General features: G+C 48.9%; 1 protein-coding gene across 2 annotated transcripts in view; it reads right to left on the reverse strand.

The window, feature by feature from the left end:
- The window catches only part of LOC140718044 (early estrogen-induced gene 1 protein-like), a 33,213-nt gene that overhangs the window by 6,773 nt on the left and 13,819 nt on the right, over nucleotides 1-12,621 (reverse strand). For both annotated transcript variants that reach the window (XM_073031619.1, XM_073031618.1), the window contains exons 3-8: nucleotides 11,644-11,673; nucleotides 9,424-9,540; nucleotides 7,311-7,357; nucleotides 3,793-3,944; nucleotides 2,371-2,469; nucleotides 934-1,111 (exon numbers count right to left, since the gene is read on the reverse strand). In XM_073031619.1, coding sequence (XP_072887720.1) covers nucleotides 934-1,111; nucleotides 2,371-2,469; nucleotides 3,793-3,944; nucleotides 7,311-7,357; nucleotides 9,424-9,540; nucleotides 11,644-11,673 — 623 coding nt within the window. The remainder of the gene's footprint in view (nucleotides 1-933; nucleotides 1,112-2,370; nucleotides 2,470-3,792; nucleotides 3,945-7,310; nucleotides 7,358-9,423; nucleotides 9,541-11,643; nucleotides 11,674-12,621) is intronic.

Here is a 12,621-nt window from a genome sequence, read left to right on the forward strand (position 1 = left end):
GCATGCAAGGACAGGCTCGCCAGGCTAGGAGACCGCCGCCTCTCACCCATTGAAGGGTGTGGCTACTGTCACATGTAAATGGCTACTTGGATTCACAGGTAAGAGGCGAATGTCCCAGTGGGGACTAGAGGTAACTTTCAAGATAATTGTCAATACCTTAATTCTTCATAGTTCCTAACCTACTGAAATAGTTTTAATGTAAGTCCAGGTTGCTTCTGAACGTTTGAAACCTCAGTGAGCTAAACCGTTCTGAATTGTCTTCCTGCTCTCTTCTCACTATCAGTGACAAAAAGAAACAAACACAAACAAGTAACTCTATTTAAAAACCGTTCACTGAAGCGTGGTGTGGTGTCCAACGGCCACACAAGTGCACGCGATTGACGCTAGATAGAAACTGTGTGGCAACAATCTCCTGTCCCAATTAAGCAGCATAAAGTTCCGAATAAACGAAGAAAATCCTGGCTGCTTTCTTAATTATTTTGTTCACTGAAGTTATCTGAAATAAGCATCTGCCCTGATTAACCAATGGTCCAATTAGCCGACCACGGCTTTATTTTTTGTGACTGTATTTACTGTCGTAAGCATAGGTGTGACTGTACGTACTGTGATTTGTACCTGGGCTCCAAAGGAACGTTCTTTCATTTAGTTATATAAATGAGGATGGTTGAATAACAATTAAGTTTAAACTTAAACAATCTCGCTGTGATTTTAAAAACGCAAACACGAGAAAATCTGCAGATGCTGGAAATTCAAGTAACACACACAAAATGCTGTTGGAACGCAGCAATCCTGACGAAGGGTCTCGGCCCGAAACGTCGATTGTACTTCTTCCTGTAGATGCTGCCTGGCCTGCTGTGTTCCACCAGCATTTTGTGTGTGCGGTGTAATTTTAAGTACTTTTTCCACTGCCAACTCTACCACCACTTTTCTTACCTCGACAACCGTTCAGGGGGTCGAACTGGGCGAGGCGGCTTCTCGAAGACCACCTCCCTGGTGGTGGCCTCCATTTCGGCTGCGCTACTGGGCCCTGACGACAGGCCACTGCTACTGGATGAGAACTTCCTCCTTCGGGTTGGCTCTGACAGGCAACGTGAGTGCTCGGAACTATAACCTGAGGTGAATGAGCAGGTGGAACAGAACATCAGCACAGTATGCAAAGTTCCACAGATTTGATAAATTCTAACAGATTTGCACAGGATATATTTTATTATTGTATGTTCTGTTACTACTGTTATATGTACTGTGTATGGTTTCTTGGTCCTGAGGAACACTATTTCGTTTGGTGGTATACATTGAATGACAAACTTAAACAGAATCGTTAACAATAAACAGATTAATCATTTCACATTTTAAGTGATTTTAAGATTTTAAACTGAATTGGAATTCTGTTCAAATATAGAATTTTATGAACTTTCCTAGATTTATATAATATTGAACACTTTAGAGATTCTTAAATTTTAATTATTTATATTTTTAAAAATTTCAGCTGCTCTCCAACTCCTCAATCATGTGCTCGCCATCACAGACACACGTCTCACTTCATCTCCTACCCACCCCCTTCTTCTCTCTCACCCATCACCTTCCAGATTGTACTCCTCCTCCTCTCCCCGCCATCATCTTTTCTGGTATTTACTCCCTTCCTTGCCAGGCCTGATGAAGACTCCGGCCTCAAAACGTCCACTGTTTGTTCCTCTCTGTAGATGCTGCCTGACCTGCAGAGTTCCTCCAGCATTTTGTGTGTGTTACACTGGATTTCTAGTCTCTGCAGAATCTCCTGTGTCTACTGTAGCTTAATTTGGCATTGTGGGCCGAAGGGCCTATGTCTCCCTGAATTCCTGTGTGGATGTATCCACACACATTCCCTAATGAAGGTCCCCAGTCCTGGTCACCACCACTGACCCAGCACCTCCTCTGCCAATCCCACCCAGAATCCCAAAGGCTGGGTCACCATCCGCTTCCGCATCCGGCCAGAGACCTATCCCAATCCGTCCCGTCCCAGCAGCGCAGAAACAGACCCTTCAGCCCATCTAACCCATCCCAGACTCTGCCTAGTCCCATCGATCCTCCATACCTCTCCAATCCATTGACTTATCCAAACTTTGCACAAATTGTCCCTCGAAACCGCATCCACCACTTCTGCTGGCAGCCCGTTCCACGCTCCCACCGCCCGCCCACTGAAGAAACCCCCATCCTCATGTCCCCTTAAATATTTCACTTTTCACCCTCAACCTATAACCTCTAGTTCTCTGTGGAAAAAACCTTGCACCTATACCTCTCAATTTTGTAAACCTCCCCTCATTGCCCGAGGGTCCAGGGAGTAAAGTTTTAACATTCAACCTTCCCCTGGAACGTTTTCTGGGATTCACTCACCGGACACTTTGGAGTAGAGGCTGCCGAAGCTGGAGGTGGAGCTCCTTGCCCGCCGGCTGTAGACACTCTCCTCTGGAGGTGTACCTGCACTGTCCAGATCTTCACAGGTGCCCGGCGAGGAGGAGCGGGGAACAGAAGGTACAATGAGAGCGGGAGGGGTGGTGGGCAGTGCCGGGATAAGCAGCGAGGTTGAGAGGGGTCACGAAGGGAAGGGGAGAGGTGCTGTAGCCGCCCCACAGTTCCCGGTTCGATCCCCACCTCCGGCGCTGTCTGTGTGGAAGTTACAGCACCACAACAAGCCCCGGGGCCATCGGGTCCTTTTTTGTAAAAAAAAACACCCCCACCACGTCCCAGATCAAGACCGAGTGGACTGCTGGCCACTGGAAACCATCCTTCAGATAGAGAGGTTAGTGGGCGGCAGGAGGATCAGCTTGAGGGTCACACGAGGGAGATATTTAACAGGAAAATGGGGATACAAGTCGGGGGATGGGACTAATGGGATTGTTCTGACTCCTTGTCCTCTTGTGAGAGGGAGAGGGTGCTACACCACCATACAAAAGGTGAAAGTCACAGCTCTCTCCACAAGGTGGCAGTGTCTGGGGAAGACGATCTGAAAGGGGGATGTTTCCCCCCACTAGAGCAGGGTGGGAATCTGGAGGGCACTGCCTGAGGGGGCAGTGGAGGCAGAGACCCTCACAGATTTAAGGGTCAATGCACACAGCCCAGGGAAGGGGAACAAAAAAACATAAGGGCAGGTGAAAAGTTAACAATCGGAGTTGAGGGGAAATTTCACACACAGGCTACTCGTGTGCTACAGTTGCCACAGAGGACGTGTCTGAGCAAGGTACAATAACATTAGTACATGGAATAGAGGGTTTAGACAGATTTGGGCCAACACAGATAAAAGGGATGTTGGGCTCTGTGGTCAGTATGGACATGATGGGCCAAAGGGCCTGTTTCTGTGTTATACGAGTCTGTGACTTTAAGGTGAACAAGATTAGTGTAGATGGATATGCAAGGTTAGCATGGAGATGTTGGGCTGATTCTATAAACGGTGGAGGTGAAAGATTCGAGCAATTCAGGGAGACAGAAACAGAGACCCATTCCCAGTGGGGATGAGGACAGTGTGCAACCCACTGCCCACCTGGTCCCGGAGGTTTCATAGCGTTACAGAACATAAAAATGGACCCTTCGTTCCATCCTGATCAAGAAGCCAATGTGAACTCGTCCCATTTGCTTGTGTTTGCCCGATATCCCTAAGGTTGCCTCTCAGGTTCCCTTTAAATCTTTCTCTTCCCACTCCATACCCATGCCCCTACCCTGGAGAGACTGATCATTCACCTTCTGCCCACCGCTCCTGATTTTCTGGGGCTGGGTGGGTCAGTGGGTCAGCTGAATTCACTCATTGCCGGCTTCCCTTACCTGACCCCATGATGAGTGAGCGACACTTGGGCAGCCTCAGAGTGTTGGGTCTTCGGAGAGTCTCCCTCTCCTTCCCGGCATCGCCTTTGCAATCGGCTTCCAGACCGCCCTCGCTCCCCACGGCCGTGCTCAGGTTGGCACTGGACGGTGGTCTGGAGACAACAGTAACACATTCTGAGCAGCAGTGCAGATAATAAGACCATAGGAGCAGATTCAGGCCGTTCGGCCCATCAAGTCTGCTCTGCCATTCAATCATGGCTGATTTATTTTCCTCCTCAACCCAATTTTCATCACTTTACAGTGTCAGTGATTACCGATCGGGGTCGATTCCCTCCACTGTCTGTAAGGGGTTAGTATATTCACCCCGTGACTGAACAGCTCCCTCCCCCCCCCCGCCCCGAGTGCTCCGGTTTCCTCCCAGATTCCAAAGACGTTCGGCTCAGCGAGTTGTGGACAAGCCCTGTTGGTGCCAGAGGCGTGGCTGCACTTGCAGGCTGCCCAGCACAGCCCTCGCTGATTTGATTTGATCCAAACAATGCATTTCACTGTGTGCACCAGATTCTGCAGATGCTGGAAACCCACAAGCAACCAAAGTTTTTCTAACTTTTTCCCCCCCTTTGACACCCTTACTAATTAAGAACTGGTCAACATCTACTTTAAATACAGCCAAAGAAATTCCTCCTCATCTCCATTCTAAAAGGAGTCCTTGTATTCTGTGTCTTTTGGTCGCAGACTCTCCCACAAGAGGAGAGATCGTCTCCACATCAATTCTATCTCAGCCTTTCAATATTCAATAGCTTTCTATGAGATCGGCCCCCATACTTCTGAACTCCAGTGAGTGCAGGCCTACAGCCAAACACGGCTCATATATTAACACTTTCATCACCAGAACCATTCTTGTCCACTTCCACTGAACCCTCTCCAATGCCAGCACATCCTTTCTCCGATATGGGCCCAAATAGTCCTCATCTACCATGAGCAGGAAAATAAACTGCCGGCACTCGAAGAGCTGACGCGCATCACGTGAATCACAAGTTCACCAACGCCCCTGTTGTTGGACTATCAATCACAAAGAAGGTGCTACACTTCATTAGGGACTTGAAGAGATTCGTTATGTCACCAGGGACGTGGTAGCACAACGCTTTACAGTACCAGTGACCCGATATCAATTCCTGCCGCTGCCTGGAAGGCGTTTGTACGTCCTCGTCGTGACCTCATGGGTTTCCTCTAGGTGCTCCAGTTTCCTGCCATATTTCAAAGATGTACCGGTTGGTAGGTTAACTGGTCATTGGAGATTATCCTCTGGTTAGGCTAGGGTTAAATTGGAGGTTGCTGGGCAGCATGGCACGAAGGGCCACTGTATCTCAATAAAAAAATTTAAGAGTTTCTACAGATGTACCATTGTGACCGATTGCATCACAGTCTGTGCGGAGGCTCCAAATCACAGGATCACAAAAGTCTGCAGAGGGTTGTAAACCCAGCCAGCTCCATCACTGGCACAAGCCTCCGTGTTACTGAGGACATCTTCAAGAGATAGTGCCTCAAGACAGCAGCATTCCTGTCTAAGGACCCTCACCACGTGCCCTGCTCTCATTACTACCATCAGGGAGTAGTACAGGAGCCTGAAGCCTCAGCAATCCAGAAACAGCTTCTTCCCCTCTGCCGTCAGATTTCTGAATGTGCACGAACACATCATACATTTTTATTTGAAGTTTGTAATTTATGATTTATTTTTGTCTGTACTGCTGCTGCAAAACAGCACGTTTCACAGACAGTGGTTCGGACTCTGAGGCAGTGAGTCAGCGTACAGGATTGCGACAGGTCACCTTGGCGAGTGATGCCACGACAACAAACACTCGCTCAACGTCAGTAAAGCAAAAGAACTGAGCATCGACTTCAGGACGGGGATGAAGGCTGAATGTGAACCGGTCTCCACTGGGGCAATGGCTGTAGAGAGAGTCAGCAGGTTTAAATTCCTGTGTGTTAATACAGCAGACGACCTACTCGGGGCCCAGCACCTAGATGCCCTCACAAGGAAGGCATGTCAGCATCGTAGGAGGTTCGGCTTGTCACAGGACACTCTGTCAAAAGTACCCTGGCTCCTTTTATCACTGCCTGATATACGACACACAGGAATGCAAGAAGCTGCAGAGATCAGCCCAGTACACCTCTGGCACATCCCTCCTCACCACTGACAGTATCTGCAGGAGACGATGCCCCACGAGGACAACATCCATCAAAGATCCCCCAGCATCCCAGCCATGGCACCTTCTCGCAGCTACCATCATACAGAGGCCCGGAGCCCCCCACCACCGGGATCAAGCACAGCTCCAACTGTCCAGCTCTTGAACTAACCTACACAAGCCTAATCACTCCCTCAATACAGAAACACTATGACCACTTTGCACTATAATCTCCGAATGGCTTAATTCTGCTCCTATGGCTTACAGACTTATAAATGAAGATTTTTATTCTGTTCCATGTTTCATTTACACTTTATATGTTACTTTTTTTTTGTGCATACTGTGTATCTGATGCTTTGCACCTGTGCAGACACGCACTTGTGCATTTGACAATAAACTCGGGTGTGAACAACCTTACAGCTGACCGAGGTCTGGGTGTCATTCCAGACACTGACAGTGGGTGGCGCTGTCGCTCACCCTGTCACCCTGGATTGACGTGGGCCACCTCACCATTGACAGACACAGCTCACTCAGCAGAGCAAGAACTGTGGCCAGAGGCTGGGGGCTTTGGAGTCATCAATGGAGAGGAATGCAGAGTCATTGTTTCGGGCAGAAACATTACAGGTCCAGACTCCAAAAGTCAACTCTTTATTCCTCTCCATAAATGCTGCCTGATTCCTTCGGCATTTTGTGTGTTTTACTCTGGATTTGCAGCATAGCTCGTGCTTGTGACCCAGTTTTGCCAACAATTTGTGTGTTGCTCCCGGGTCCAGTGATCTCTTCGTCTCCGACTCCCTATCGGTTCTCTTTTTCCTGTTAACCTACAGTGTGGGTTAAATCACAGTCGTCAAGTAACTTACCAGCCTGTACATAGTTGGGACGTGGGAGGAATCCGGAGCATCTGCAGAGAACGTGCAAACTCCACACAGGCATCGTTGAGTGGTGGTAAAAGTCAGGAAGCCTTGTCAGGACAGGAAGTTATTCCATGCTGGGAGAGGGTCAGTGGGCTGAATGGCCTCTACTAGTTGCCCTGGAAAACTGGGCAGGGTGGGAAGTGGCAAATGTGGGCTCAGCTTTATTTGTTTTTGCAAGCTGTCAGGTCAGGATTTTGCCCCCATCCTTTGAGAGAGTAGGGGTGAGCCGTTTCCTTAAACCCCACTGGGGGGGGGGGGGAGAGATGGGATTGTTCTGAGTGTCAGGACAGACTCAATGGACTGAAAGGCTTCCTCCACTATTCACAGAAATGCAACAAAACCAAGAGCTGAAGTCTGCGGCAAACGAATAAGAGAGAGAGAGAGACCACCACACAAACGTCAGAACAGGGTCAGTACTCACGTTTTAAAGCATGGATCCCCCAACAACAACTGCATACTGATGGAGACCTGCGAGAGGCAGAGAAGAGCAGGCAAAATGAGCTAAGAAACAAGGCCAAGAGGAGATCAGCAAGTGGAACACTATTGTAGTTCAACAAAAAAATGCCAAAGATACAGACAGGGAAAGACGATGGTGGGGAGGGGGGAACAGAAACAAGAACCTTTCATCAGAAATTTCACATGTAACCAAGACGAAAGAAAATTTCACAAATACAGTATAGGTGTTTATGTATTCCTCATGTGGCAGCCTCTCACCCTTGGACAGTGAATCACCTCCTTTCCCATCTTACAGCCTGGATAACATCAATGATGGCTCCAAAGCACCACAAGTTGAAACCAAAGGGTTACAGCAACAAGGGTCAATTAACGTAACCTCACTTAACACCGACAGTTTTTGTTGGGACAACGTAGAGTTTTGATCTCATCCAAATCTGTTTTTTTTAACATTGTTTTCCTCTTTCTGAGGCAATTGCAGCATCTCACAGGAGACAAAGGTGGGATACACAATATATAACTCATTTTTATACAAGGAAATTTATAATGATAGTGTATCCTGCCTAGTTACATATAGTTTGCTGCGGCGATTTATACGTACAGGAACCCAAGAAGCTTCATTGAGCAGTGGACTCTGCCCAGTACATCACAGGTACATCTCTCCCCACCTTCTACAGGAGGTGCTGTCTAAAGAAGGCAACCATGACATCAAAGACCCCCACCATCTTCTTGCAGCTGCCAGCGGGCAGGAGGTAAAGAATGCCGAATCCCATTCCACCCAATTCAAGAACAGACACTACCCTTCAAACAAGTGGTTCCTGAATTGAACTGACTTTATTTCTTACATCCTTCACATACATGAGCAATAAAAATCTTTATGTCTCTGCCTAAATGTGCAATCATAGTAATTTATAATAAATACAACAGTCAATGTAATACAGAGTACACTCAGATCAGCATGAGTTAATCAGTCTGATGGCCTGGTGGAAGAAACTGTCCCAGAGCCTGTTGGTCCTGGCTTTTATGCTGCGGTACCATTTCCCGGATGGTAGCTGCTGGAACAGTTTGTGGTTGGGCTGACTCAGGTCCCCAGTGATCCTTCAGGCCTTTTTCCGCACCTGTCTCTGTAAATGTCCTGAACCAACCTGCACTACCCTAATCACTGTCTCAGTGTAGCAACACCACGACCACCTTGCACTGCAACAAACTGTCTTTTTGTTGTTCTATTTGTGTTTGTTCTTATATAATTTACATTGATTTTTAATGCGATCGTGTCTCCGATGCTGAGAGCCTGTGATGCTGCTGAAGGTAAGTTTGTCATTGCACCTGTACATATTTGTACCTGTGCAGATGACAATAAACTCCACTTCGACTTTGGATTTCACTCGCCCTCCAGGGCCCCTGCTACCTGTGACCTGGGAACGTCAGGTTCCGACAGTCTCTGCCTCAAGGTGAAAATTCCAACTTACAGGTATTTTTTTTTTAAATTCCACCTTAATATGCAGAAAATTCTGCGGAGGCCAAACAAATGGAACAACGCAAACAAAATCTGAGAAGAACTCAGCAGGTCAGGCAGCATCTATGGAGAGGAGTGTGTGTGTGTGTGTGTGTGTACGCGCGCGCACGCTTGTATGCGTGTGTGCGTGCATCGTTCTTCCGTTGTCTTATTTCGTTTTGTTCTTTCCCCCGGTGTTGTTCCGCTGAACACTGCGGGCACGCGACACTGGTGCTGAATGTGTGATGACACTCGCAGGCTGCCCCCAGCACATCGCTGGGCTGTGTTTGTCGTTAACACAAATGACGCATTTCGCTGTATGTTTCAATGCACACGTGATAAATCTGAATCCGCAGATGCTGCCTGACCTGTTGAGCTCCTCCAGACCTTTGTGTGTGTGTTGCTTTAGATCTCTGTGCTCTGAATAAAGGGAGCCCTGCCTGACAAATACAATCCACTCGAGATCCTCCTGCATTCTCTCTCGACTCCACCACAAGCTCTCAACATTAATCCCAACCACACTCATCCTCGGGGAAAGGGGTTCCCTCTTCCAGACGTGCCCCATCCCGGTGATTATCCCATTTACCTTGAGGATGGAGTTGTCCTGCCGCGTGTTCTTGGTGTCGTAGCCCTCCAGGAGGCAGCAGCGAGCAGTGGAGCCGGCACCGGCAAACTCGGCCAGGTTCAGGTCTACGAAGCCCAGCTACAGGAGGGGAGGGGGAGAGGAACAAGAGGGAGGTTAGGAATAGGGGCACGACCAGCCGAAATCTGGGCCGACACATGGCCCTGAGATGACCCATTCCCTGAACAACGAGGGCCCTCCCTCCTCACCCAGTCCCACCCCCAGAGCCCAGTGGGCTGCACTCTCCCCGATTTACAGGTTTGAAACTGCACTCCAGAATACAACAGCACAGAAAGGGCAAGGGCCCACTGCGGGGCCCTCGGTTAACTCGTTCATTAGTAGGGGCTTTATGGAACATCAGCCAGAACGCATTTGGAACACTGTGAGAAGCTTTAGCCCATACCTAAGAAAGGACGTGCTGGCATTGGAGGGGCTCTGGAGGAGGTTCACAGGAACGATACAGGAGATGAAAGGTTTAATGTACGAGGAGTATTTGATGGCTCAGGGCCTGTACTCGCTGGAGTTTTTCCAGAATGGTGGGGTATCTCATTGAAACCTATTGAATATTGGAAGGCCTGGATAAAGTGGATGTGGAGATGATGTTTCCAATAGTGAGGAAGTCTAGGACCAGATGGGCACACTCAAGGATGTCCCTTTAGAACAGAGATGAGGAGGAATCTCTTTAACCAGAGGGTCAGTGAATTGCCACGGACGGTTGTAGAGGGCAAGGTTAGGGTATATTTAACGTGGAGGCTGAGAGGTTTTTGATTGGTGAGGCTGTCAAAGGTTAGTGGGGAGAAGGCAGGAGACTGGGGTGGGGAGGAATCGAGTGGCTTGATTCTCCTCCTCTGCCTCATGGACTTGACGTTATTTCCATCTACACCAAATACCAACGTAATTCCCTGCTCACTTGAAACTCACAGGATCAACAGTGTACACCGTGTTTAGAAACACAACAAATACAGCAAAAAGCACAAAAAAAGTTGCAATGGAGCTCGGTCAAAGTCAGGTTCATTGTGACGTGCACAATCACCTGTATGGAGGGAGGAAGGTGGGAGGAGGAGGAGGGTGAAGGGGAAGCTGGTAGGTAGGTGGGGTGAGGAAGGTGAGGGAGGTGATAGGAGGGGGAGGAGGGTGAAGGAGGAAGCTGGGAGGTGATAGGTGGAAAAGTACGATTAACAAGGGAGATCACAAAACACGGGAGGTTTTGAAGACGCTGAAAATCATAAGCAAACCATACAAAGTGCTGGAGGAATGCAGCAACTTGGACAGCATATACGGAGCAGAATAAAGAGTCGACCTTTCGGACCGAGACTCTTCATGAACTTCAGCACTCTGCACTACTTCAGACCGCAGTCCAACCTCCACACCATTCTGGCATCCTGTGGGAGGAACTCGGAGGATCGAGCAGTGTCTGCAGGAGGAAAGGAATTGCCGATGCTTCAGGTCGAAACCCTGCCTGAAAGGTTAATAATTCCTTTCCCTCCCACAGGTGCTCCGAGCTCCCCCAGCAGATGGCCTGTTGACACAGATCCCAGCATCGGCAGTCTCGTGTCTCCTTTGCACCGTTCTGCAGTTCTGCGCTTTTTGCTGCAATTATTGTTACCACGTCTCCTCCGTGAGCTTCACGTGAACAAGGAAATCCATTGCACCCGGGTGTACGTGACAAGAAAATGATCTGAATCCGAATCAATCTGGAAGTGGCCCCCGAGAGTATCCCAGGCTCTGCTCATGTTGGGATCTTCTCCCTGATCTACCAGGGACTCGGACATCATTTGGAGTCACGGGGCCTGGGAGCCTGAGAACAACACAGCCCCTCTCTCTGACACGGTCCACCTAGGTCCCAACAAGCCAGAAGGCTCAAACAGACGGCACGCTAGCGTAGCGGTTAGCACACATTTTACAGCAGCAAACAGTGAGACTGGGGTTCCGTTCCTGTCAATTCCGGAGTCTGTAGGATCTCCCCGGGTGCTCTGGTTTCCTCCCACGTTCCAACGGCCTACAGGTGAGGGTTAGTGAGTTGTGGCAAACTACGCTGGCAACACTCACGGGCTGCCCCACCCCCCAGCCGACTGGATTCGACGCCAACGACATGGTTCACTGCATGTTTCGATATTAACGGAGCAAATGAAGCCATTCTCTTTTAAAAGCAGAAGCTTCCCTCCACCGCCAGCAGGCTCTTACCTTAATGAAGGCTTTTCCTCCTTTAAGCTCCTGTGGAGACAGAGGAACCACTGTTAGACATAGAGTGTAACTGGTTTAACACTGTCACACGTACTGAGATACACTGAAAGCCTTGCTTGTGCACCATCCGTACAGTTCGTTCCGAGCAAGGCCATCGTAGAAACAGAACAAAGTGTTGCAGTTATGGAGAAAGTGCAGCGCAAGCAGACAAATAAAGGGCAAGGCCACGACGAGGTGGACTGGGAGATCGGGAGTCCATCTTTGTTCGATGAGAGGTCCGTTCAGGAGTCCGATAACCATGGAACAGAAGCTGTCCCTGAGTCAGATCTGCTCCACACCATCTCACAGCAAACTTCTTTCCCCAGGGCAGAAATGGCTAATACGGAGCAGGGGGTGGGAAATAATCTTAAGGTGTCTGAAGGAGAGCACACTGTGTATGTCAGAGGCAGGCTGTTTGGTTGGTTTTATTTTACACAGAGAGTGGCGACTAGGTGCTACACCCTGCCAGGAGTGGTGATAGGGGCAGATACATTAGAGGTATTTAGGAGTCTCTTATTCAGGATTGAGGATGAAAGGAATTTGTAGGGCTATGTAGGAGGGATCTTAGATAAGGTTAAAAGGTCGGCACAACACAGTGCCCCAAAGAACCAGGAATACCCATGTTCCTTAAACTCCTGGATCAGGGACAGCACAGGCTCGACACATCAGTTAGTAAGACACTGGCTCAACAGCACCAGCGGCTCTGAATCAGACAACAGATGGAATCAAAACCAGATCTATTCAAGACCACACGACACAGGAGCAGTACAGCACCATTCGGCCCATCGAGTCTACTCTGCCCTTTGATCATGGCTGTTCTATTTCCCCTCTCAACGCCATTCTCCTGCCTTCTCCCCGGGACCTTTGACATCCTGACTAATCAAGAACCAATCAACTACCACTATAAATGTACCCAATGACTTGGCCTCCACAAGAATG

The sequence above is a fragment of the Hemitrygon akajei genome, chromosome 2, assembly GCF_048418815.1.
Source record: "Hemitrygon akajei chromosome 2, sHemAka1.3, whole genome shotgun sequence".
NCBI classification, from domain to species: domain Eukaryota; kingdom Metazoa; phylum Chordata; class Chondrichthyes; order Myliobatiformes; family Dasyatidae; genus Hemitrygon; species Hemitrygon akajei.